This window comes from Mustela putorius, unplaced genomic scaffold, assembly GCF_011764305.1.
Source record: "Mustela putorius furo isolate JIRA1106 unplaced genomic scaffold, ASM1176430v1.1 tig00000765_pilon_pilon_pilon, whole genome shotgun sequence".
In the NCBI taxonomy this organism is placed as follows: domain Eukaryota; kingdom Metazoa; phylum Chordata; class Mammalia; order Carnivora; family Mustelidae; genus Mustela; species Mustela putorius.
The window spans coordinates 883,217-909,631 of record NW_025421470.1 but is presented as its reverse complement, the minus strand read 5'-3'; the positions used below and the strand labels follow the sequence as shown (position 1 = coordinate 909,631).

Genomic DNA, 26,415 nt, shown 5'->3' with positions numbered 1-26,415 from the left:
GCCCACACGTCACATGGAGGCCTGCGTTTCCTCTCTTTGTCCTACCTATCACTGTCCCCAGTGAGCCACTAGACTGCTGTTTGACGCCCGGTGGCTTCAACCTGGCTCATGCCACATTTCAGTCCCTGCTGGTCCTATGTCCTCCCTCGGGGCTGCCGCGCCCAGAGTCGTCAGCGACGCTACCCATCCCTTGGTCTAGGGACACTCATGCTCCCGACAGATAGCTCTGCGGGCATCGGTTCTCGCTCAGCCGCGGTCTCCCCCCGGACAGTGACGGCGTCATTCTCTGCTCATGGGCGTTGGCGGCTGCTGGCACTGCCCGGACTCAGGCACCTCCTCTGTCCTGTCTGTCCTGTCTGCTTCCAGGCCCTTCTCCTTTGTGAAGATCCCGTGTCTGGGTTTTGCTCGAGCCTCAGTATCTGCAGTTGTGTTTGTCATGGGCTGGCTCAGGTCCCCAAATCCACACGCTGAGGCTCTGACCCCCGGTACATCAGGAGGTGGCATCTTTAATACGAGGGGATCGAGGTAAAACAAGGCCATCGCGTGGCCTGACCCAGCAGGACAGGTGTGGTCCCGAGAGGAGGAGAAGACGTACCCCCGAGAGCACACGGGGAGAGATGGTGGCCGCATGCCCAGAGAGAGGCCTCGGGAGCAGCCCACCCTGCCAGGTCAGCCCCACAACCCCTGGCCCCTTGTGCGGCTAGCCCAAGCAAACTCATGTTCTGGAAAGTTCCTCCTCGTTGTCTTGAGCATTGTCTCGTCTTCTCCCCTCGAGGCCTCGGTCGGATCAGCTTTCTACTTGTCATCGCTGTTCATGGCCACGATTTAAACCATCTTTAATTTTCCCGCTCTGTCTGGGTAGCGCTCCCGAGCCGGTCCCACTGCCTGCTGTCCCCACTCTCTCTCATCTGTTCCTAGCCCTCCCCCGAGTTCCTAATTCCTGTGACAGTCTTCATTTCTGCTGTTTCTAAATTACTCCCTTACATTTTTGCTTATTCTTTCTTTGTGTTGCCTTTGATCATATTCTCACTTACCTCTCGTTCTCGGGGACACAAGTCCTGTTGTTTCTTGCTGGAACTGCTCTCAGTGTCAGCTCATCTTCTAGTTTCGGGACGTGTCCTCACAGGAAAGCACGCATTTTTTTTCTCCTTCCTGGGCACCAAGGAGTCCAGTCACACGACACGACTTTTGTTGTAATTTTTAGCCCGAAACCCACACCCCAATAGCGAGTAGATGCTCATACCTCACACAGTCCCACGTCGTACGCCCAGCGTTTCTGTTTCTTCTGTGAGCCTTTCCCTTTGACCTCTGGGAAGACAGAAAACGTCCTTTCTCATTTCTGGGGGCAGCAGGTAGAGCTTCTCTCCATCTTCTCATGGAGGCCGTGGCCCTTCAGGCTCCCCCCGAAGTGGGAGTCCGTAGCCCCCGTGAACGCAGGCCCGCGGCCCCATCTCTTGTCCAAGCTACGCGTGGACCTGTCGCCACCCCTGTCTTCTGCCCCTTCTTCCCTGAGGGCTGACCCAGCCTCAGCTCCCGTGACTGCCCTGGCTTTCACTTCTCATTTATTTTGGACACCGGGAAGTTCTTCCTTTTTTGAACAAGGCTGCATCGTTAAAATTGTATGATTATTGTTGTCTATTCTTAGCCCAGTTGCCCTAGAAAGTAGAGCCTGAGGCAAAGGCTTACGTGTTCACGTTTTTCCTGGGGATTGCAGTCTCAGGGGAGAGGGTCCCCGGACGGGAAGGCAGGACAGCAGAGATCAGGCAGGGCACTGCACACATCCGGCCGACCCTCCATCTTCGGGGAGACTCCCTGCCGCTCCCAGTACTCAGTCCCGTCCGCGCGGGCAAAGAGCAGGACAGCACCGACCTGCCCGGTCCTGGGCTCACGGGTCTGATCACCCATGCAGGTCCTTAAGCTCACACTTGCAGGTTTGCGCGTGCAGAAAAGATGACATAACTCAGGCATCTCATCCTTCAGAGGCCAAGACAGAGCCCCAAGGAAGCCAGCAAGAGGCCTTTCTCGTGACCTTGAGGAAAGGCTTTGTGGGTATCTGCTCATGGCATGCAGCCCTGGAAACGGCCACCCCAGCGGACTCGCAGCGTCTGTGGTGGTTCTGGGGTGGGGCAGGTGTTGCCAGCCGGGCAACCTGATAAGACCCACGGGGGTGTCCGTCCCGAGGCACCTGGGCACGTTCCGCCTGAGGACGGATGCCCCGACTTCATTCCCGAGAGGGCAGTGCCAGCATCCTTCACGGTGCTGTCTAGCTGCCATCCACTCAAAGCTTGGCTCTTCTGGTTGGTTTGTCCCATGGCTGCCTTGCCTCCGATGGGCCACGGTTGCTGCAACTGTCCCCTTAGAGTTTGTCAATTGGCATGGACACCAAAGTGTCCTAGTGAACATGCCAGTGCCAGACGTCTCCCTCCTATTCCCAGCGAGACTCAGCAAGCCTAGCCCTTCGTGGATTTGGGGCTGATTGCCCAGCAGTACAGTACATCAGCTCTCTACGTGCTCCGCCACAGGCATGGGCAGCCTCAAGTGGCCGAATGCAGTGGTGGCTTCCAGTGTGGCAGAAACATCCCCCCAGCCAGGGAACCGGGATGCCCCACCCCACAGAGCCGGCGTCCGCTGCGACAGGAAGCACTGATCACACGCGGGCTCTCGGGGACACCGGCAACCGGGCACACCTGCTCTGTTCTGTGGTTCCTGGAGCTTGTATTCAAGGTACTGGGGGCCCAGGGCTGCTCATAGACCCTCACATCAGCACAGACCCTGCGTCCCAGGGACAGAGATTGAGTCCTGCAGAGTCTGGCCCAAGGTGGGCACCTCAGCTCAGACATTAACACACATTCCCACCACTCTTACAGGTCGCCGCCTCTGGGTGACGGGGTCAGGGTAACAGCCGAGAGCCTGGGACCACACGCCGGTGTTCACACCTTCTTCATAAGAAGCAGGTCTCTTGGCATAAAACAACGTGGTGTGGAGTCCTGTCTGCATCATCTCGTACAGCACAACACACCACTTCAAAATGTAGCGGCTCCAAACCACGATTGGTAATGGTCTCACCGTTGCGGGTAGGGGGTGGCGAGTCCAGTGCAGCCTTCCTGGGGTTGCCAGCATGTGGCGGCTGAGGCTGGCACCAGCCGAGCCCTGTGCCTGGGCCGGAACGGCTGTGAGCTGGGGCTGCGGACGCGGCCTTCTCTGCTCGGCCCCCACACGGGGCTAGCTTGGGGCTCCTCGCCACAGGGCCGTCCGAGGTGGCCGGACTTCCTACGTGTTGGCTGGCCTCCCCGAGAGCCAGTATTCCACGAGAGAAGACCTGGCAGCCGCTGGAGGTCTGACCCCAGAGACAAACACAGCATCCCCTCTGTCTGTTCCGGTGGTCAAAGCAGCCGCCTAGTTTTGAGGACAAGAAGCATGGATGTCACCTTTTCAAAGAACTCACAGCCGTCTTTACCTTCCCTGGACAGCACGCCCATGGATCAGGGGCTCTCTGGGCCCCGGGGTGCTGGAGGACAGGGGAGGCAAGCCTGTGCTGAAGGATCTACCAGTTTCTGTGGGGACGCATAGCTTTCTCTTCTTCCAAGGTGGAAGGGCTTGGAGGTCCCTGGTCTGCCCCACAGCTCTTGACCGACGCCTTCCATCCACGCTCGTCCTCAGCCTGCTGGGAAGATACTCAGGGAACCGGAGGGGCATCCTCTCCCCCGGGCATGTGGCATCCCGGGCAGTCCGGTCCTGCGGGCATGCCTGCTCCTGCCCGCCTCCTGCCTTCAGGGGTCTGGAGCGGAGGAGGCAGCACTGGCCCAGGTCACGTGGTGGGGATGAGTGCCCCACTCGCCTGAGGTCTCTTACTGTGTCCCACGTAGGGACGACTCCGGTGGAGGCTGGCAGTTAATGAAGTGTCAGTGTCCCTCTTGCCCCGTCCTGGCCCCAGGGACTGATTGTCGTGGAGCTCTGCCCTGCTTGGTGGAGGGTGGAGGGCGGGGGACCTCTTGCTCCCAACACTGTCCTCCTGAAGAGGCAGAGCCGCCGACGGCTTCTACCCACCCTGATGCTTTCCCCATGTGGACAGGGGCTGTGAGGACAGCCATCTGCTTTTAGTTTGGGCCACTGTCTTCAGAGTGTGTGTGTGAGTGTGAGTCTGTGTGTGCGTGTGCATATATGTGCAAACGTGTGTGCTGCGTGTGCCTACATGTGCATGTGCAGTCATGTGAGCGCATGTGCTGTGTGTGTATACGTGTCTGCACCATGTGTGTGCGTGGTTGTATGTGCACGTGTGATTTTGTATGCATTGTGCATGTCTGTGTATACGTGCACACATGTGTATATGCATGTGCACACGTGATCACATGTTTGTATGTATTGTGCACGTCCATGTGCATATGTGCACACACATGTGTGTATGTCTCTCTGTGTGTGGTTGTGTGCACATGTGTTTTGTGCATGCCATGCATTGCTGTGTATATGTGCACACACGTGTGCATACACGTGCACGTGTGGTCACATGTGGTGTGTATTGTGCGTGTCCGTGTGCACGTGTACACACATGTGTATGTGCATGTCTCTGTGTGTCCATGTAGATGTGTGGATGTGTGCACGTGTGGTTTTGTATGTATCGTGCATGTCTGTATACGTGCACACGTGTGTGCATGCGTGTGTGTGTGCCTGTGTGTCTGGTTTGTGGGGGCTGCGCACGTCTTCCCTCAGCTCAGCGGCCCCGGGCAGCAGCGTAAGGCGCTTGGCGAACACACTGCCAAGCCCTCGGGTCCTCCACGCGGACGCCCACGTGACAGAAAGTCACGGCGTGAAGCAGGGGGCCCGCTGGCGTCACCCACCGTGGCGGTTTGTCTCGCACTTGACTTTGTCATATTCTGCGTGCAACCGAGCCCTTTTAGTTCGCGTGTGGGGAGGTCCGGCCGCTGTGGGACTCGGCCGGTCCGACAGCCCAGGCCGGACAACGGGGCGGGCCTGCGGCTTCTCCACCGCGGTTCTGTGCCGTGGCGCGGCCCCCTCTCAAGCTCAGCGCGGTGTCCTGGCGGCTCCGCGTCCCAGGGCCGAGGGACAGAGAACGACGTTGACAACACCTCGCACGCCTGGCCCCCCTCCCTGCACAGTCTCTGCCACCGAGACCCACCGTCTCTCCAGCCCGGCTCTGAGCAGTTCGCAAGCCCTTGATACAAGGTTCCCAGCAGCGCGGCAAGTGTAACCGGCTCCTTCTAGGGCCTTCCGGACAAAGACGGACGGGGCTGGCTCTGTGGCTCTGTGGGTGGGGGAAGGTGCCATTGGCACCACTGGTGCTGGGGGGCGAGGCAGCGCTGCAGCCATCCTCTTGGACTTGCCCCTGTCCTGGGCAGCGGCTGGCACTGGACATGGGAAGGTCTGAGCAGAGACGCCTCCCCCTCCACCCTCGGTGGCTGAGCAGGAACTGGCAACAGAGATGCGGGGGAGGGACCATCTGTCTCTGAGGGAGCTGGGTCGCCAAGCGTGTCACACAAGAGGGACTGACCTCGGGCTGGTCTGGATGTCGGGTCTGGGAAGGAAGGAAGCTGCGTGTTTAACACCCTGAGGTGCTCCTGCTCCCATTTTGCTAGTGTAAGGCCCCCGGCTCCCCTTCTTGGCACGGGGTGTGTGTGGCAGGTGCTGCACCCAGAGCTTGACCATGTGCTTTGCTGCCTTTGCTCCTGGGTCTGCAAACTCCTCAGCTCCCCGGCTGCCCAGGGTAGCATGTGGTGGGGGAGGCTGCCCCAAGGTGGAAGGGGTCATTGGAGAGGGGCCACGGACAGCCCTCAGAGAGCCCCACAATTTACATTTTAATGGCTTCTCAATACGTACATTCTTGAATTTCCCCTTAAGGTTCTCAACAGAGGTCTTTGCCAGCAGCGGACTCCACCACTGAAGCAGAAAGACCCTGCGGTTGCCCAAGGGTGCCACGGAGGAAGCCCCAAGAGAACCTGGGTCCTAAGGAGATGAGGTCTGAGAAGGGCTGGGCCGCGCCTGCCCTCCCACATGTGCCACCGCATGAACGTTCTACGTGTGCAAATCCGTCTCCACTGCCGTTAATCCAAGGTTATTTATGTCAACAGGAAACTTGCCCATGACCCTCACTGAAACACAGCCTCTGCTGAAGTCCACTGAGGAGAGTTCGGCCCACATGGCAAAGCCAGGTGCCCACAGCACCCCGGCAGCCAGCCACGCGGCCCAGGGGCTCCCCCGTCAGCTCAGGGCTTCGGAAGCTCTGCTTCACCCTTCCAGCCTCTTCCTGCTGGCCGAGTGGGTGTGCGGGGCGGGAAGGTGGGGCGTCCGTGGAACACAGACAGTTCTCACTCTAGAGCCTTCTGCGGAGGCACCGTGGGAAGATGTGGGATTTCTGCTGCCACTCTCACTGGGAGAAGTCTTCCTGAAGTAGAAGGGCTCCCGCGCTCCCGTGAGAGAAGGAAGGCCATACCTCTCTTCCTCACAGAAAACACTAGAGACCTTGCAGATGAAAAGGTGTACGTGTGCAGTGCTCTGCTGGCTGTGGTGGGGGGCCTGGGTCCCAGAGACCCAGCCAGGAGCCCATGTCTCTCTCTCTCTGTCTCCTTCCAGTTCTTGTCTCTCCTCTGTCTCACCGCCATCCACCCCTCTGGCTCTCCCTTCCCATCTCTGTCGGCCTCTCTCTGTCTCTCTTTGGCTCTGGATCTCTGGCTCGGGCCCTGTCCCCCGCTCTGGCTCGGGCCCCGGCTCTCTCTCCCTGCTGCTGGCAGTGGTGCATCGGCCCCGGAGCCTGCGGTCTGAACTGGGAGAGGCAATCAAGGGCGGGTGACTCACTTGCTGTTTCATGAGAAGGGCCGAGAGGACATAGGCCACCGACTCCAGTCCCCCGGGGTGATAACACACTCTGCACGAATCCTGGGCCCCTATCCACCAGCAGGCCATGGGGTACAACCATGCTTGTTACAGGCTAAAAGCAGGGAGCCCCCCCAGGAAAGCTGGTGTTCTGGCAGGTGGAAGCAGGGCTCCTGCTCACCCCCAGCCTGTTTAACCTTCGGGCACAGAGCCATGGCTGCCACGCGGGCTGAGCCCAACTTCCCAGCACGGGGATGAGGTTCTGTGTCCAACATAAGAACAGGGTGTGCTCTCCCCCAGCCCCTCATCCCCACAGGGCAGTCTGCTGGCTGTTGTCAGGGTGTGCCCAGCTGGAAGGTGACCCAGCCTCAGGGGAACGCTGCAGCGGGGCAGCTTGGGGTTCCCGGAGAGGCTCCGACCCAGGGCAGCTGTGGAGTGCGGGTCAGGTTGCCAGCCCCAAAGGAGAGAGCGTTGGTGAGTCCCAGCGGGCTGCGGCCCTGTTAACATGCTTGTCTCTCTCTCTCTCCTTCCCACACGTCTGTCTGGGACGCTCCATGCAGGCTCGCCTCTCCTGGAACACGTTCCCAGCGTCACCCTCATCCAGGCGGGGCCCCTCCGAGGCCTGGCTGGCTAAGCTTTGCCTCCACGCCGGTGCAACCCCCCCCCTCCCACCTTCACCCCCAGTCACGGCCCAAGGACATGGCCAGTGACCCGTCAGGAGCGGCTCCTTCAGCAAGCGGACACAAGAGGAGCCCTGTGATTGCCTCGCCTAGTGAAATAGCCATCAGGTGCTTCAGCGACCAGGTGGGAAAGGCCAGGTGCAGAGCCAGGTGACCCCGCGTCGCAGGGGAGGAACCTACATCTGCAGCCGTGGGCCTACTTTCCTGGCCGGGGCAGCTGCTGCCTGGACTGGTTTACTTGCTTTCCGGTTTTCATTCCATCGCTGTGGCTATCACAGAATCTCCGAGCTCAGCTGACCCAACCCCGCGTCCCCGGGGCCGTGCTTTCTGACAAGGCAGGGGCAGCCCTGGGGTGCCCCCAGGGGTGCGGGCCTGCCTCAGCGTTTCGTGAAGGGGGTTTTAGCAACACCGCTGGTTCTCTAGGCGCCGACTTGTCACCAGGTAAACTGCGACCTTGTGTTTTAGGCTGAGCGCAAGGGGTGGCTGAGATGACAATGTGAGCTCTCTTTGCAGAACGCAGGCTCGGGGTGGAGGCCAAGTCTCCCTGAAGGCCCGCAGATGCCCCACCCTCCACACCAGACCCAGGTCCAGGGCTCCAGACCTCTCTCCCCGGAGAAGGGGAGGGGGCCTCTGTAGCTGCGGCTGCCGGGTGCCACGTGTGGTCACACCCGCAGACCCGGACACAGTTGGCCACTGGGCCGCTGCTTTCTGCGCAGCTCGGGTTCCCAGCCCTGTTAGCTCCCACCCGCCATGCTGCGGCCAGAGATAGCAAGGCCAGCCCCGACTCTCCGCTGGTGGGGATGTGTGTGACAGTCAGGAGGGCCGGGCCCTCGGAGGCTTCCCAGGGCTTGATCTGACATCATTGCAGCAGATGATAATTACAAGGCTCCTTGTCTCCCTGCTCCCTGCATCTCCCAACAAGACACCATGGGGTTATTTATAAATGCGGGCCCCTGGGTGCACTTCTCACGGGAAGGGCCGTGGTGACAGCGGCTGGGAGGGTGGTGAGCGGTGCATGCACAGGGGGGAGTGCAGGGCACACAGCGTGTGGGGACTTTGGGGCCGGCAGGTCCTGCTTCGGAGCCGTTGGGGGCACAGGCCGGCTCCGGCTGGCCCAGCTGCGGGGCTCTGCTGTTTGGCTCTCAGAGACCTGCTGACATATGACAACACGCCGGCAGACGTGGATTGTCTTGTGTGTCAAGGGCGGGGGCTCGAGAGGAGCTGCTTTCTTCCTCCCAGGGCTGGCAGGAACTGGAAATAATTGAAAGTTGTTAGGGTCCAACATGCTGTCCCGAAAACACTATCATTAATTCCCTAATGACTAACTGTGTCTTTCAGGAGGCAAGGAAGGCAGCTGAGGGGACGAGAGCCCCTGGAGAGGCTGGGGAAGTGGGAGGCTGGCAGCCTGTAATCTCGGGGGTGGACTGGGGCGCTCTGCCCGTGCTCCCCCCACCACTGCACACTCTGGCCTTGGGAGCGGGGACCCTGGGTCTCTGCCCACAGAGTCAAGGTGAGGGGACCAGCTAGAGCTGCGTAGTCAGGATGTGATAAGTCCTTGCAGCCCTGGTCTCTGGGTGCACGTCCTGCAGGATGCTCTTGCTCACTTCCCAGCACCGTGCTCCATCCCCCCCACCTTCACCAATGTGAGACCCAGCCAGGGCCTCCCCTCTGCCCCTCTGCATCCCCTTTCCTACCCACAGAGCTGTCCTCCCGGAGCACATGGTTAAGCATGTCTCTCCGCTCCAAGTGACAGCAGCTGTCCACACTGCTGGGGTGGCCCTTGCCTCTTTGACCCCCTTCTTTGGAAGGGCTCATGACCCAGATGCTGTTTGTATTCTTGCTGTCCCCAGTGCTACTGCGCTTCTAGGTGGACCCCACCCACAGTCCCTCAACTTGAAGTCGGGGCCCTTTCTTTTTAAAAGGCTGTCTTAGAATACACAAGTGACATGGGAAGACAAATTAGGCACAGATCTTCCTGACCGCCCCCCGCCATGCCTGCATGGACTGCTGCCCTGTGTCTGAGTGTCACCGAGCCTTGCCTGTCTCTGAATGCCTGAGGGGTCCATTGTGTACTGGGGTGAAGATCCTACAAAAAGAAGCAGTCATATGTGGGTAGGCCTCCAGTGGCCCATGAAGGAGTAGGGTTCGAAGAGGAGAAGCAGGAGGAATGCCTCTTGCCCTGGCCTGGGGCAAACAGTACCAATAGGAGCGCCCAGTGTCCCAGCTGCATTCCCAGGCCCATCCCAGTGTCTGCCCTGGCAGCCAGCTGACCCCTCCTGGTGCTAAGGAGGCCGAAGAAGGCTGAGTGAGGCATAGTTCCCTCCCGTGGCTTCCGGAGGGGTGTGGGGTAGGGAGTCCCGGGACCCCTGAAGGCCTGGCTGCCTCATGGGTCACTCCTGGCCGTTGGAGGTCACCGTGCTGTCTGCGACCCGTCTGGTGCCGTGTGATGCCGCACTGGAAGAAACGATCTTTGCTAAGAATAGGCCCCAAATGTACAGAAGAGACACAGGGTTCAGTCGCTCCAAAGTGACCCTAAATACAAGCAAAGCCCAAGGAAGGCCAGGAGGTACGGAAGAAAGGATAATAAAACAGAAACAGGCAAGGCCTTGTGTCCCCTGAGGACAGCCCAGGAGCTCTTCAGGCGGTCTTGGTCACCTTCCTGGGTCACCTGCGGGCAGGTGTGTTGACCCAAGCACCTGCGAACGTCGGCGCACAGGTCAGCGGCTCCCGGGCGTCCGGACCCACAGACCAGCACGCGGCTTCCGCGGCGGCCAGGAAAGCCAGGGCACCTGCTGCGGAGCCGGACGGACGCTGGGCGGACGCGCCCCCCGCGGGGTGACCTGGGCGGGGCCGGCCGCCCGAGAGGGGCGGGGTCTCCGGAGCGGGCCCGCTGGCGCGGAGACCGCCCGCTACGCCAACTGCTGTGACCTGCGGGGCGAGGAAGGGGAGGGCGCCGGCCGCGGAGGGTGCAGGCCCCGGTCCGGGTCTACTGGGCGGGTCCCACGCCCGAGACCAACCAGGCGGTTCCCGGGGCTAGTGACCCGTGCGCGCCCCAGGCCACGCCCACAGCACGTTACCGCGCCCACCTTCCCTCTCCCCTCCCCGCCTCCCCTCCCCGCTCCCCCTTCCTCAGCCCCCGGGCGCACCCAGGCCAACGCCCCACCCCTTTCCCTCTAGGGACCCGCCCTTCCCACGCCCACCTTTGTCCCCGCCCCCAGCCTCACAGTCCCCGCCCAGACCACACCCCCCACGCTCCAGGGACCTACCCTTCTCCCCTCCACATCCCCGTCCCTCCCCTGGGCTCGCCTCTGCCACGCCCAGAAACCGCCCCAGGCCACGCCCTTAGCCAGAGACCTGTCCCCCTCCCCGCCCCATTAGTGGTCCCGCCTCGCCTCCACGAATCACGGAGCGCCCCAGGCCACGCCGCCGGCTACTCGCCAGCCTCTTGCCGTACCCCATTTGTGGTCTCGCCCCAGTTCTGGGGCCCGCCCACTGGCCCCGCCCCCATGAGCCTTTCACCGGAGACCCCGCCCCTTTTACTTATGGCTCCGCCCACCTTGGGCTCCCCTCAAGCCTGGCACCGCCCCTGCCCTGTGACAAGCTCGTGGCCCCGCCCACGACCCGTGACTCGCACACCCAAGACCCCGCCCTAACTTCCGTCACGCCCCCATCACCATTGGCCCCGCCTCAGCACCGCCCCCCACCTCCCCGCGACGCTAATTGGTTTCTTTCCAGAGAGCTTCTCGGGCTCCGATTGGCCTCATCCGTCGCCGTTCCTCCGTTCGATTGGCCCGCCGCGCCCGCTTTCGCGAGGCCCAGTCCTTGGGCGGGAGGCGGGGCCAGCGGCGGCGGGCGGCGCGGGATTGGTCAGCAGCGCAGCGGGGGCGGGCCCGCGCCGCGCGCAGCGCCCTGGCTGGAGCGCGAGGAGCAGCTACCGCCGCCTCAGTCGCCTCCGACTCGGTCGCCTCGGGCCCCGCCGCCGCCTCGACCGCCCCGTCGTCAGCCGCTCTCCCTCCCCCAGCCCGGCCCCACCCCGGGCTCCGGCCCGGCCCGCCGGCGGGTTCGCCCTCCTCCGCGGACAGGTGAGCGGTCGCCCGCGGGGCCGGGGGCGGGGGTCCTGGCCCGGGGCCGGGGGGTCGCGCCGCGGTCGGGGCCCGGGGTCGGGGTCGGGGTCGGGGCAGGGCCGGGGGTCGCAGCGGGCGCCCGAGCGAGGGCGCGGGCCGGGGCGGGCGGCGGCCGCTAACTTTGCCCGCGGGGCTCCGGAGCGGCGGGGGGGGCGACCGCTGGGGCCGCGGCAAGTTGGCGGCGGCCGCGGGGCGGGGTCGCGGGGCCGGGGGGGGGGGAGCCCGGGTCTCGGCCGCCCTCCGCCCCGGGGCCGCGCGGGCTCGCGGGTCAGCCGCGGGCGCCGTCCCCGACCCCCGGCTCCGAAGTTGGCGGCGCTGCGGGGGGCGGAGGGGGCGCGGGTCGGCGGGGTCGGCGGGGGTCGGCGGACACCTGCCGCCTCGGGAGCGCCTCGGGGGGGTCGGGGTCGCGCCGGCGGGGGGGGGCCTCGGCGGGGCGGGGGCGGGGCGGGCGGGGCGGCGACCTCCGGGCCCTGCGAGCACGTGTGCGGGCCGGCTCTCGCCCGCCGCCCCGCGAGGGTCCCGCCCCGCCCCGCGAGGGTCCCGCCCGCGACGGCCCCGCCCCGCGACGGCCGTGGGGTCCCCTGTCGCGCCGTCGTCCCGCGCTGGAGCGTGTCCGTCGCGCCTCGAGCCGGGAGTCCGCGCAGCCCCGTCCTCCGCGGCTCGGGTCGGCTTCCCCTTCCCGCCTGTCCTCAAGGCGGCGTGGCCCTGGGTCGCGGCCGCCGCGAGCGTGGGGGACCGCGCGCGACCCTGCCGGGGCGGCGGGAGGGCGGCTCGGCCGGAGCCCCGCCGGCGGGACGGGGGCGGACCCCGCAGTGCGGGCTGCCCCGGGGCGCGGGCCGTCGCCGTCCGTCGGGGCCCCGGCCTTCGGGGGGGCGTGCTGCTCCTCGGGTCGGGCCGGGGAAGCGCGTGGGGTCGGCCCCGCGGAGGGGACCCCGGCCTTCTTGCCCCGCAGCAGCGCGTCTCCTTCCCTCGTCTCAGAGACACGCGTTTGGGGCCAAAGAGTCTGTTCGCGCGACCGGGGCGCGGGCGGGGGAGGGGCGGCGCGCCGGAGCCGGAGCCGCTGGCCGCGGGCCGCGCCCGCACTCGGACCCCCGCGGGAGCCCCCGCCCACGGACGGCCTCCGGCGCCGCTGAGCCCGCGCTGTGGCTGTCGCTCGTGCGGGACGCCGCGCGGCCCCCGCAGGTGCTCCGGGACGCGCGGGGCTTGGCCGCTTCCTCGGCCGGTGCTCGGTGCCGCCCGGTCCCGGCGAGGCCCGGCGGGCGGAGGAGGAGCGGGCCTTGGAGCGGGACGCACCGGCGCCGTGTGGGGCTCGGGCTTGTGGCTGGTGCCGCCGTGGCCGGCGCTGCTCCCGGACGCTGCTGGACCTCGGGTGCCACGTTCCCGCACGTCTTTGCGGACACTCAGGGCTGGGGAGGCGCACACCGTTGGGGTCGCAGGGTTGAGGGGACTACGGGAACGTGTCCGCACGTGGGCTCATTGTGCCAGACGTTTGAGGAAAGTTGTCTTTCCCTGTTGGGGGGCGGCGGCGAGCCCGCGGTCTTGTGAGGTCGCGTTCAAGGCTGGCTGCTTCGGTTGGGAGGTTTCATTCCCGCCACGTGTCCCTGGCGAAGTCCTTCCTGCTTCCGGAGACCTCGGGGCTCCACTGTGGCGGTGACCACCGAAGCAGATCGTGGTCAACGGGAATCCTACATCCCTTTAGCGAAGGCTGGTCCTTTGGGCCAAAACAAGGAAAAACACCTTCTGTGTGTTGGAATCAGCCCCATCCGAGGCACTGCCACGAAAACGGGGACCGGGCGGCGGCCGGGCTCCCCCGAGCTCAGGGTCCTAGTGGCCGCGAGTCGGCCCTGTCCATGGTGCTGAACGCGTCCTCCGGCCGATCCGCGACCTTCCTGGCCGGCGGGACCGGTTGGGCCTACGCCCGCGTGCCGGAGAGCTCTGTGTTCGCGCTGGCGAGTTGCCGAGCGCATCGGAGGGATATCTAAGTGACCCCTAAAAAGCTATGAAAAGGACAACCCCGGTAACAAATGTGGGTTGACTAATGGAATTTCAAATAAAAAAATAAAATCATTTTCAAAATTTACACATTAAAAACAAAAGTCGAAGAGTCGAACAGGGAGGTTCTGAGAGTCTGAATGGAAGCATATCTTTTAAAAACTCAAGCCGTGTGTTGTCTCTTTGTCGCGTGGATAGCGGTGTCGACTCCACAGTCCCTTTCCTGCTCCCCAGTCTTCTCAGCGTGTGGGAATTTTCTTGCTGGAGTGTGGACCTCAAGTACCAAACCACTGAAATTAAGTGCGATCCTGTTTCTGAACAACCACCCTCTTAAAAATGTACCCTTTGTTGTAATACATACCCATATTTGTACATGGAGGCGGTTTGTTTTTCCATCAGCAAGGTCAGTTGTAGTGCCCTCACACGTGGGTGCTTTCCAGCGTTCCCAGAGAGGACTGGAACCCTCTGTGTGCGTGGCGGGGCTGTTGGGCCGCTGTCAGTTGCCAGGCATTCTGGCCATGTTGCAGCACCATCTATTCTCTTTTCTTTAATTTTGAGGACATCTTAGTAAGTCACTTTAGACAAATTCCTTATTCTCTTGAGGTTAATTTTATTTGTTCTTTTAGAATTGGCCCACAGGTTAGTAATAAGAAATAATGGGTACCGCGACTCTTCCACGTAATTGCAAATTGTGCATCAAACTGAGCAGTGATTTGTAAGGTGTTTGGCTTTGGGCATCTGAGCTGATTCTTTGGCCCCACCAGCTGTACACTTAACTCCTATTATTCTGTGAAAGACTAACCTGTTTTGTTGAGGGAAACCCCGGGCAGCTTCTTTCTGACTCCTCCAGGCTTCAGAAATACTCTCCGAGTGCCCACTCTTTGCCTGGCCCTGTGCTGATTTGAAAACTCACAGTATTTTTCATGGAAGGACTCCCCTTTGGACTGACAAAAGGACTTGTGCAGTGATGGTTACAGGGGGCCACACTAAGTGCTGCAATTGGGATACACAGAAAGTTGCGTTGGTGTGTTGAAGCGAGGTAATTCATTTAGGCTGGGACTCAGGAAAGGCTTCCGAGAGGAGGTGGCCTTGGGTTGAGACCTGAAGGGTGAATTGTAATTGTACTTGGGCATGGATGGGTGTAAAATTAATTACAGAAAGACCAGAGGGTTGATGTGACTGGAGAACAGAGTTTGTGTTGGCGAGGGGGTGGAGGGCATTGTGAAAGTGTTAGAACTCAGGAGGTGTGGGGGAGAGTCAACTGGAGATGGTGTGGCAGGCAGAAAAATGGCCTCCCAAAGCTGTCCACATCCTAAATCCCCAGAACCTCTGGTTATGTTATGTTCAATGGGCAAAGAGAATTTAAGGTAGTAGTTGGGATGAAAGTTGCTAATCAGCCGATTTTAAAACAAGATTCTGGATTTCCCTGGGTGGGCCCAAACTCATCATGATGGTCCTTAAATATGGAAGAGGGAGGCTGAAGAGCTAGTGTCAGAGTGATGGGAAATGAGGAAGAGCACCTGCCACTGTTGGCTTAGAAGATGGGAGGGGTTACAAGCCAAGGAATGTGGGCAGCCTCTAGAAGCAGGAAAAGGTGAGAAAATGGATACTCACCAGAGCCTCTCGAAGGGAACACAGCCTTGTCTACACCTTGATTTTAGCCCACTAAGACCTTGTGTCTGAATTCTGATCTCCAGGACTGAAAGATAATTAATTTCTATTGTGTTAAGCCACTAAATTTGTGGATGTCTGTTAGAGCAGCCATGGGAACCTGATACAAATTGGGGCTGCTCTCAAAAGTTTTAGCTTGCAAAGTTTGAAGAGGAAATAACCTGATCAGATAGGCAGTAGAACACAAGATGATTTAGCTGCTGTTGCGGGGAGGTGGCCTCAGGTGATCCTGGTTCTCATCCTTAGTTTCATCTCCTGGCAGGACTGGCGTTTGATACTCTTACCCGGCCTAACTCTCACCTGAAGTCTTTAACCTCGCAGCCTGTTCAGTCTCTGCCCTTGCTTACTGCCGCTTCCTGCTGGCTCACCTTTCTTCTGTGCTGGGCACTCTCAGGTCTGCATGCACCAGTGCGATTGCGGGGCTCGTAGAATGGGCCAATTCCTGCCTCAGAGCTGTTGTCAAAGTATTTTCCAAGGGTTTGTTTCTTCACAGCCTCTCTAGTCTCTTGTATCTTCAGATGTTTTAATTGTTGTTAGTCAACTTAGGTTACTTACTAGTAAGTGTGAAGATTTTTTTTATCCATTTAATGGCCACATGGGTTTCCTCTTCTGTAAATTGTTTTCATGTATTGTTTGTCCATTTGTTACCTGGGTTGTCCTTTTTATAGCTTTTTAGAAGTCATTTATATATTCTGGATTCTATTTGTGCCCTATTTTTTTTTAGCCGTTTAAAAATGCTGTTTTGACGAACCGATGTTTCATTTTAAAGATTTTATTTATTTATTTGACAGACAGAGATCACAAGCAGGCAGAGAGGCAGGCAGAGAGAGAGGAAGAAGCAGGCTCCCTGCTGAGCAGAGAGCCCGATGCGGGGCTTGATCCCAGGATCCTGGGATCATGACCCGAGCCGAAGGCAGAGGCTTTAACCCACTGAGCCACCCAGGTGCCCCCGATATTTCATTTTAATGCAGTTGGATTTATCAATCTTTTCTTTATGGTTTGTGGTTATTGAGTTTTATTTAAGAAATTCTTTGTTACCCCAAAGTTATAGGATATCCTCATCTTTAAAAAATTGGATATTTGTTTTTTATATTCTACTTGGGACTTATTTTTTGTGTGAGGTGTGATGTAGAGATACAATTTTAGAACTTTTCCAAATGCATAACCCATTGTACTGCTTTATCACTATTTATTGAATACCATCCTTACCCCAATGATCTGCAGTGCTTCCTTTGAAACACAAAACTTTACAGATATGTGGATCTGTTTCTGATTTCTCCATGTAAATAATGATAATTTCATTTCTTCCTTCCTAGCCTTTAAGCCTATTTATTATTTGTCTTATTTCTGTTGTTTGGACACTAGACAAAGTTGCATAGAAATTTTGATAAGGCTATGCTAATACTGTTTTACACTTTGAAGGTAATACTTTTAGAGCCTTAAATACGAAGTTTGCTATTGTTTTTTAGTAGATTCCTTTCATTAGGTTAAAGATGGTCTGTCTCCTCTGCTAATAGTTCGGTAAAAGATTTAAAAAAAAACATTAATAGAGTTTGAATGTTAACAAATGATTTTCTTTACCTATTTAGATGATTTTATGTTTTTTTCTCTAAATTATGACTGAGGGGGTGCCTGGGTGGCTCAGACAATTAAGCGTCTGCCTTCGGCTCAGGTTATGATCCCGGGGTCCTGGGATTGGCTCCTGCATTGGATTCCCTGCTCAGCTGGGAGCCTGCTTCTCTCTTTCCCTCTGCTGCTGCTACCCCTGCTTGTGTTCTCCCTCTCTCTCTCTCTCTGTCAAATAAATAAATAAAGTCTTTGAATAAAATAAATTGTGACTGAAATGAAATATTTTAATTTTTAATTTTAAACCATCATTGATTTCTTGGGATAAACTGTACTTTGTCATGACAGACTATTTTAAAAATTATTATTGGGGGGCACCTGGGTGGCTCAGTGGGTTGGGCCTCTGCCTTCGGCTCAGGTCATGATCTCAGGGTCCTGGGATCGAGCCCCACATCGGGCTTTCTGCTCTGCAGGGAGCCTGCTTCCTCCTCTCTCTCTGCCTGCCTCTCTGCCTACTTGGGATCTCTGTCAGATAAATAAAGAAAAAAATCTTTAAAAAAAATTATTATTGGATCCAATATGGTAATATTTCATTTACGGTTTTGGCATATATTTTCATGAGAAGTATTGACTAATAATCTTTTCTTGTATTGCCCTTATTCCAACGTGGCATCATGGTGATGCTTCGTCTTCCCTGTATTGGTTTCTGAAAGGGAGGGATTTTTGTTCCTTGGAAGTTTGGCAAAATTGATTCTTAAATGCTCTGGATCTGGACCCTTTTGGAACATGGAGTTTCTTACGCTTAGTATATGTGCTGCTGAAGCGAGCACTGCAGTTACACTTCTGAAGGGTTGCAGTTCCGTTCTTCTCACATTTCGTTGGCCAGGAGGAGTCATCCCAGCCATACTCAGTTTCAAATGGAGCAGGGAGGTGGAGCCTTCCATGTCCCAGAAGCTCGGACAGATAGTAGTAATATTTACCAAACTATGGAGGTTGATGTCAGTTCTGCCTCGTTAGCCAAAACTCAGCCCGTGTTCCTCTCTAGGCCTTGTTTGAAGACTTACAGGTGTGCAAGGTCTGCAGGTATGTTGGTCCTCAGGGGACTGACGACAACGTGAAGCTAACAGTGTGTTGGTTCATACTTGTTCCGAACAACCATCCTCCTTACTCTCCTCAGGACCCACCTCCTGTCTCTCTACCTCCTTTTCTTATTCCTTTCGGGGGATCTAAGTCTTAACTGTCCTGCAAGGCTGGCACAGTTCCCACCTCCCTGCTTAAATCCTCTGTGTTAGCTCTGGCTCGTGGCGGACTCTCCCTTCACATCCTGCGGTCCTGTTCTGCCCAGCGGTGCAGAGAGAGCAGGGTTCAGTTTTGTTTATGGGTAGTCAGTGGATCAGAAGAACCTTCAGATCCAAGCACATGTTTCCCTCCTTTGCCTGGGCTCTGCCTTGGGAGACGGATATAGTGAACAGCCGGTATGAAGATGGCCTCACCATGATCCCCGTGATTCACACCTTTGTATAATCTTTTCCTATTGAAGTAGGACTTGTTCTAACCAATAGAATAGGGCAAAAGTAATAGGGTGTCACTTCCTTGATTATGTTACATTAATATGAAATTTCGTTTTGTTAGAAACTCATTTAGAGGCTCTCTTTGCTGGCTTGCATAAGCAGCTATGTGGGGGAAGCCCACATGGCAAGAACCTCAGGTGATTTCTAGAAGCCGAGGGTGGCCTTCAGGGATAGCCAGTAAGAAGCAGGGGCCCTCGGTTATACGGCAAGGAAACAACCTCTGCCAATAACCCAGTGGAGCTTAGGAGTGAATTCTTCCCCAGCTGAGTCTTCTGATGAGAACATAGCCTGGCCAGCACCATGACCGCAGCCTTGTGAGACCCTAGGCAGGGAACCTAGGTAAGCCTGCTCAGACTTTTAATTCACAGAATCCGTGAGATAATAAATGTAAATTTTAAGTTGCTCAGTTTCTGATAGTTTATTACATAGTTATAGAAAACGAATGTATCAGTTCTTTACTGACCTCCAATTTACCCTCAGTAGAAGTAGATTTGCGCTGATGAAGGATATTTTAATCTAGTTGACATAATCAGTTTTTAAAGTGTTTTTCCTATTTTTAAAAGTGACACAAATGTTTTGTGTAGAAAAATTGAAGCAAGCAAGGAGTATAAAGGACAAAATAAACATTCATAATCTTATATACAAGAATACATACAACAATACATACAAGAATAGCCATTGTGGGGACGCCTGGGTGGCTCAATTGGTTGGGCAGCTGCCTTCGGCTCAGGTCATGATCCCAGCGTCCTGGGATCAAGTCCCACATCGGGCTCCTTGCTCGGTGGGGAGCCTGCTTCTCCCTCTGCTTCTGCCTGCCATTCTGACTGCCTGTGGTCGCTCTCTCCCCCTCTCTCTGATAAATAAATAAAATCTTTAAAAAAAAAAAAAAGAATAGCCATTGTGGTTTTCTACCTTTGTATGTGGTATAATATGCATATCCTAAGTTGGGATTCATTCCGTAATGTTTTGTGAACAGCTTTCTTTGTACTACATAGTGAGAACTTCTTGTGTCATATCATATTCTTTTAAAATATGATTTTATTTTATTTAAAGATTCTTTATTTGACACAGAGTACAAATAGGGGGAGCAACAGGCAGAGGGAGCGAGAGAAGCAGGCTCCCTGCCGAGCGGGGAGCCCCATGTGGGGCTTGATGTCAGGACCCTGGGATCATGACCTGAGCCAAAGGCAGACGCTTAACAACTGAGCCACCCAGGCGCTCCTGAAAATACTATTTTAAATGTTTGCGTACTTTATAGTGGGTGTCCCAGTTGACAGAACCACTTCCCTGACAGCTAGACACTTATGCTGCTTTAAAATATTTATCATCATAAATAATGCTTTGATCAATAATCAATAACCTATACTAAAATCATTGTGTGTATCACTGATAACTTATGAAGAGTAAGTTTCTAAAGGCAGAATTAATAGGTCAGAGCTTGTAGATGTTGTTAAACCTTTTGATACTTAACCATCCAGGTTCCAATGTTTCTTTTCTTTCTTTCTTTTTTTAAGATTGTCTTTATTTAGTCTATTTCAGAGAGATTGTGCAAGTGTGGGGAGGGGAAGAGGGAGAGGGAGAGAAGCTCAAGCCGACTCAATGGTGACCGCAGAGCCCAGTGCAGGGCTCAGTCTCACAGCCCTGAGATCACAATCTGAGCCAAAACCAAGAGCAGTAGGATGTTTAACTGACTGAGCCACCCAGGCGTCCCCCAGCTTCCACTGTTCTTAAAAAATGGTATAAAGCTCAAACATCTGTTTGTGTAACTCACCAGGTTGGGATAGGACAGAACTATTGATTTTTGAGCATTTAGGTTCCTATTTTTTTAACCCTGTTTGCAAAGTGCTTTTAAATTATTCATTGAAGTTCAGTATGGATTCTATTTATAGACACATTTGTGTATGAGATCGCTCCCTTAGTGCCTGGGCAGAAAGCCTATGAATTGCTCTTATCACATCCCTGTCTTTGTGAATCCACTTCTACTCCTATCCACCCTTCTTTGTTCTCAGCCAAATAGAGACACTGAGACACACAAGGTCTTGTAGTCTTGTGATTACTCAGATGAAATGGCTTTTCCGAGCTACTTCTTGCCATTTATAAACTAGTTGACTTCATAAGTATGAGAGATCAAAAAATTACTAATTTAAAAATATTTTTCCTGGGACGCCTGGGTGGCTCAGTGGGTTAAGCAGCTGCCTTCGGCTCAGGTCATGATCCCAGCGTCCTGGGATCGAGTCCCACATCGGGCTCCTTGCTCGGCAGGGAGCCTGCTTCTCCCTCTGCCTCTGCCTGCCTTTCTGTCTGCCTGTGCTTGCTCTCTCCCCCTCTCTCTCTCTGATAAATAAATAAAATCTTAAAAAAATATATTTTTCCTGATTCATAGAGTATTTAGAAAATTTGTGAAATAAAGAATGGTATCAAAAGCAAAATAAAAGGGACGCCTGGGTGGCTCAGTGGGTTGAGCCTCTGCCTTCGGCTCAGGTCGTGATCTCAGGGTCCTGGGATCGAGCCCCGCATCGGGCTCTCTGCTCAGCAGGGAGCCTGCTTCCTCCTCTCTCTCTCTGCCTGCCTCTCTGCCTACTTGTGATCTCTCTCTGTCAAATAAATAAATAAATAAAATCTTTAAAAAAAAAAAAAGCAAAATAAAAATCTATAATTCTGTCACCCAAAGATGACCACTGTATAAACATAACATATTAGCTTATTCTTAGAATATATCAATTAGATTTCAGTGACTAATTTTGCTTGAGATTTTTGCATCCAGGTCTCTGAATGAAACTGCCACATAATTTTCCTATTCCGTAGCTGTTTTGTCTTCAATTTGAGATGAGTACTTGGTTTATTAATTTGCAGCTTTTTCCTCCTACTAATATGTGTATTTAAGGTGATACATTTCCTTATAAAATAATGCTTTTGCTGCATTATACAGAATTTGATTTGAGGTATTTTCCTTGTTGTTTAGTATATACTGTACACTGAATTGTGCCCCTCTCAAATTCGTATGTTGAAGCCCTAGCCCCCAGGATGATGGTATTGGAGATGGAGCTTTTGGGAGATAATTAGGTTTAGATGAGGTCATGAGTGTGATAGGATTAGTACCTTATTAGAAGAGACCAGAGAACTTGCTCTTTTTCTCTTTCTCCTTGCCACGTGGGGATACAGCGGGGATACAGCGGGAAGACAGCTATTCGCAAGCCAGGAAGAGGCCCCTGACCAGAGCTCTGCCATGCTGGCATTCTGATCTCGGACTTCCCAGCCCCTGGAACTGTGAGAAATAAATGTCCGTTGGTTAAGCCCCTCAGTCTATGGTATTTTGGTATAGTAGCCCAATGAGACTAAGGCAGTTATATTTTCTAATTTCCAGTAAGATTTTTAAAATTTATAGGTCATTTAGAAGAACATTTAAATTTTTTTAAATTTAAATGTTTAAATGTAAATTTAAATTTAGAAGAACATTAAAATTTTTCAAACATATGCATATTTTCTTATTCTTTTCCAGCACAGTTGTGTTGCCCCCAAATCTTGCTCTTCATAATTCTTTGAAATTTGCTGATGTGCTTTATGACCCAGAATATGGACTACAAGTTTTCTCACACATTCCTGTGTGCTTGAAAAGAATTAGGTTCAGTGTTGTATACATTCCATTCAGCTAACTTATAACATACTTGTCACCTCTCTGTTTTCTTAGTATTTTTGGGTCTGGTTGTTACATCAATTACTGAGATAATTACCCAATTTCATTATGATTATAGATTTGTCTTATTTCTCTTTGAAGTTCTGCCAATTTTTATGTATATATTTTGAGTCCATGCTATTAGGTCACGAGAATATAAAATTGTTATGTCTTCTTGAAGAACTGAGACTTTAGTTATTAACAGTGGTTTTCTTTATCTCTAGTAATGAATCTTTGCCTATGGTGTCATATACCAGTGCAAAGATAGACATTACAGATTGCTGTAGGCTCATAGTTGCATGATATCTTTGTTTTTTATCATCTTACTTTGAACCTTACTGTTTTCTTAAACTTTAGGTATGTATCTTGCAAAATAATCAATTAGATTGTTTTTCATTTAGTCTGATAATTTTTGTCTTCTAACATTGAACTCATTTATGTTGAGTATAATTAGTAATCTATTTAATTCTATACTCTTATTTATTTTTCTTATCCCACATGTTCTGTGTTTATTTTTCTCTCTTTTCTTATTTTAAAACAGTATTATGATTTTTAAAAATCATTCTACTTTTCTTCTCTCTTCACTGTGTTGGCAGTTACAATTTATTTTTCTTTACTTTCATGGTTACCATGTAAATTAGATAATGTGTTATTTTTTTTTTTTTTTTTTTTAAAGATTTTATTTATTTATTTGACAGAGAGAAATCACATGTAGATGGAGAGGCAGGCAGAGAGAGAGAGAGGGAAGCAGGCTCTCCGCTGAGCAGAGAGCCCGATGCGGGACTCGATCCCAGGACCCTGAGATCATGACCTGAGCCGAAGGCAGCGGCTTAACCCACTGAGCCACCCAGGCGCCCTAGATAATGTGTTATTAACTTACCCAGATAATGCAGTTATACCTGCCTTCTGGAGCATGCAGAGAGCCTAGTGTCATAGAATACTTGAACTCCATTCCCCTGTCCAGCTTTATTGTGCTTATTATTGTGCACTTCAATTCTATAAGCTTTCTTAAAACTAAATGAAATATTAATATTAACAGTGTTGTTATTTAATGTACCATTAGTGTTCATTTACATTTATTCACAACTTTGTCCATTTTTTGCTTCTCATTGCTCTCTGACATTTCTGACCTTTCCCTTCTTTCGAAATTTATTTGTTGCAGATCAGCTGGTACTAGATACTCCCTATTTTTTTTTCTAGAACTATTTTGTTTTCACTTTTATTTTAAAAATTCTTTAAATTTACTTAATTTTTGGGGGGGAGATATAATTTGCATGCCATAAAATTCACCCTTTTAAAGTTTCTGATTCATTGGATTTGGTTTATTTACAAGATCGTGTAACAATTATTGCTATATAATTCCAGAATATTTTCATTACCTTAAAAAGAAACCTCATACCTATTACCAGTGACTCCCCATTCCTCCCTGCCCCAGTCCCAGTCCCTGGCAACCATTAATCTTCTTTCTGTCTCTAAGGATTTGCCTATTAGGGACATTTCATATAAATGGAATCATAAATATGTGGCCTTAAATGTCTGGATTCTTTTACTTAGTGCAATATTATCAGGGTTCATCCCTGTTCTGTTGTGTATCAGCACTTCATTTTAATGGCTGAATGGTATTACATTGTGTAGATATCACATTTTAGTTCTCCATTCATCAGTAGGTAGACATTTGGATTGTTTCTACTTTTTTGGCTATTATGAATAATGTGCTATGAAAAGTCATATATAAGTTTATGTACATACATATTTTCAGTTCTTTTGTGTATATACTTAGGAGTGGAATTTCGGGGTCATATAATAACTGTATGTTTAACATTTTGAGTAACTGCCAAACTGTTTTCCAAAGATGTTGCACCTTTTTACATTCTCACCAACAATGTATGAGGGTCCCAATTTCTTCGTACCTTCACCCACACTTGTCATTTTCCAGTTTTTTGATTATAACCATTCTAGTGGATGTGAAGTGGTATCTCATTGTGGTATTAGCATTTCCTTAATAACGGCTGCTGTTACTCCCCTCTTTATGTGCTTACTGGCTATTTGCACGTCGTCTTTGGAGAAATGTCTATTCAGATCTTTTGACCGTTTTTTTTTTTTTATTGGATTGTTTGTCTTACTGCTGAATTGTGAATCTTGAAATTGGGAAGTGTGAGTCCTCCAGCTTATGATTTTTAGGATTATCATCCCTGAAAGACAGCTAGAATTTTGATAGGGATTGCATTGACTATGTAGATCAATTTGAGAGTGTTGCCATCTTTTTTTTTTTTTTTTTTAAGATTTTATTTATTTATTTGACAGACAGAGATCACAAGCAGGCAGAGAGGCAGGCAGAGAGAGGGAGGGGAAGCAGGCTCCCTGGCGAGCAGAGAGCCTGATGCGGGGCTTGATCCCAGGACTCTGGGATCATGACCTGAGCTGAAAGCAGAGGCTTTATTTAACCCACTGAGCCACCCAAGTGCCCCGAGAGTGTTGCCATCTTAATGATATAAGTCTTCTAGTCCAGGAGTATGGAATTTATTAGTTATAATAGGTTTTTAGTGGATTCCTGAGGAGTTTCTATGCATGACATCATATAAACTGCATAAATAGATAATTTTCCTTCTTCATATTTCTAATATGGTTGCCTTTCATTTCTGTTTCTTTTGTAATTGCCTTGATTATAACCTGTGTTACAATGTTGCATTGTTCTGGGAAGGGTGATCATCCTAATCTTGGTCCTGATCATGGGGGGAAAAGTTTTCAGTATTTCACCATTAAGTATGTTGTCAGCTGTGGGTTTTTGAGATGTCCTTTGTCAGTTTGGGGAGGGTCCCTTCTATTTTTATTCTAATGAGTGTTTTTATCATAAAAATGTGGGTTTGTCAGATGCTTTTTCTGCTTCTGTTGAGATGATAATGTCTTTTTTGTGCTTCATTTTCTTACTGTTCTGCATTATACCAATTGATGTTTGTATGTTGAACCAACCTTGCATTTCTTGGATAAATTCCAGTTGGTCAAGGTGGGTCATCCGTTTTATATACTGCTGGATTCAGTTTGTCATTATTTTGTTGAGGATTTTTGCATTTTTATTCTTTAAAAAAATTTTTTTTTAAGATTTTATTTATTTATTTGACAGACAGAGATCAAAAGTAGGCAGAGAGGCAGGCAGAGAGAGAGAGAGAGAGAGAGAGGGAAGCAGGCTTCCTGCGGAGCAGGGAGCCCCATGCGGGGCTCCATCCCAGGACCCTGAGATCATGACCCGAGCCGAAGGCAGCGGCCCAAAACAATGAGCCACCCAGGCGCCCCTCTTTTAAAAAATTTTTAGTTACATTCTAGTTACTTAACAACAGTATAATAATAGTTTTAGGTGTACTGTGTGGTGGTTGATTACTTCAATGCCTCACCTGGTAGTCATCACTGCAAGTGCACTCCTAACCTCCATCACCCACCCACCTCCCTCTGGTCACCATCAGTTTGTTCTCTATAGTAAAGAGTCTTTTCTTGGTTTGCCTCTCTCTCTCTTTTTGTGTCCCTTTGGTCATTTGCTTTGTTTTTTAAACTCCACGTGAGTGAAGTTATATTGTATTTTTCTCTGACTTATTTTGCTTTGTATTATACTCTTTAGCTCTATCCGTGTCATTGCAAATGGCAAAATTTCATTCTTTTTATGGCTCGTATTCCATTGTACTTAATGTACATACTCGATATTCCATTGTAAATCTACCACATCTTCTTTATATGCATCATTAGTCAATGGCCACTTGAGCTGTTTCAGTAATTTGTCTATGTATATAATGCTGCTATAAACATCGGGTGCATGTATCCCTTTGAATTAGTATTTTTTTATTCTTTGGGTAAACACTAGTAGTGCTGTTGCTGGATCATAGGGTAGTTCTATTTGAATTTCTTTGAGGAGCCTCCATCATACTGTTTTCCACAGTGGCTGCATGTTTGCCTTATCGTCAACAGTACAAGGGATTCCCCTTTCTCCACATCTTGCCAACAGCTGTAGTTTCTTGTGTGGTTGATCTTACCTATTCTGGCAGGTGTGAGGTGACATTTCAGTATAGTTTGGATGAGGAGTGATGTTGATCATTTTTTCATGTGTTTGTTGGCTGTCTGTATGTTTTCTTTACCCAAAGCAGTTTACGCCTTAATGCAATCCCTATTGGAATACCAACAGCATTTTTACAGAGATAGAACAAACAATGCTAAAATTTGTATAGAACTCAGCAGACTCGGAATAGCCAGAGCAGTCTTGAATAAAAGCAAAGCTGGAGGCATCCCAGTTCTGTACTCAGTTATATTACAAGACTGTCCTAATTAAA

The 26,415-nt window shown here is 52.5% G+C and overlaps 2 protein-coding genes across 16 annotated transcripts in view; one reads left to right on the top strand and one right to left on the bottom strand.

Annotated features, from left to right (window-relative positions):
• The first annotated feature begins 11,216 nt into the window (after positions 1-11,216).
• Positions 11,217-26,415, top strand: part of PCBP3 (poly(rC) binding protein 3) — a 250,406-nt gene continuing 235,207 nt past the window's right edge. For 4 of the 15 annotated variants that reach the window (XM_045084312.1, XM_045084308.1, XM_045084302.1 and 1 more), the window contains exon 1: positions 11,399-11,587. The gene's annotated coding sequence lies outside the window, so the exon portion shown is untranslated. Of the gene's footprint in view, positions 11,588-26,415 lie in introns of all 15 variants that reach the window. The other 11 variants (XM_045084311.1, XM_045084310.1, XM_045084306.1 and 8 more) reach the window with 5 other exon arrangements.
• Positions 11,222-26,415, bottom strand: part of LOC123393209 (basic proline-rich protein-like) — a 92,218-nt gene continuing 77,024 nt past the window's right edge. Inside the window, exon 3 of the mRNA XM_045084542.1 lies at positions 11,222-13,076. Within this exon, the coding sequence (XP_044940477.1) occupies positions 11,222-13,076 (1,855 nt within the window). The remainder of the gene's footprint in view (positions 13,077-26,415) is intronic.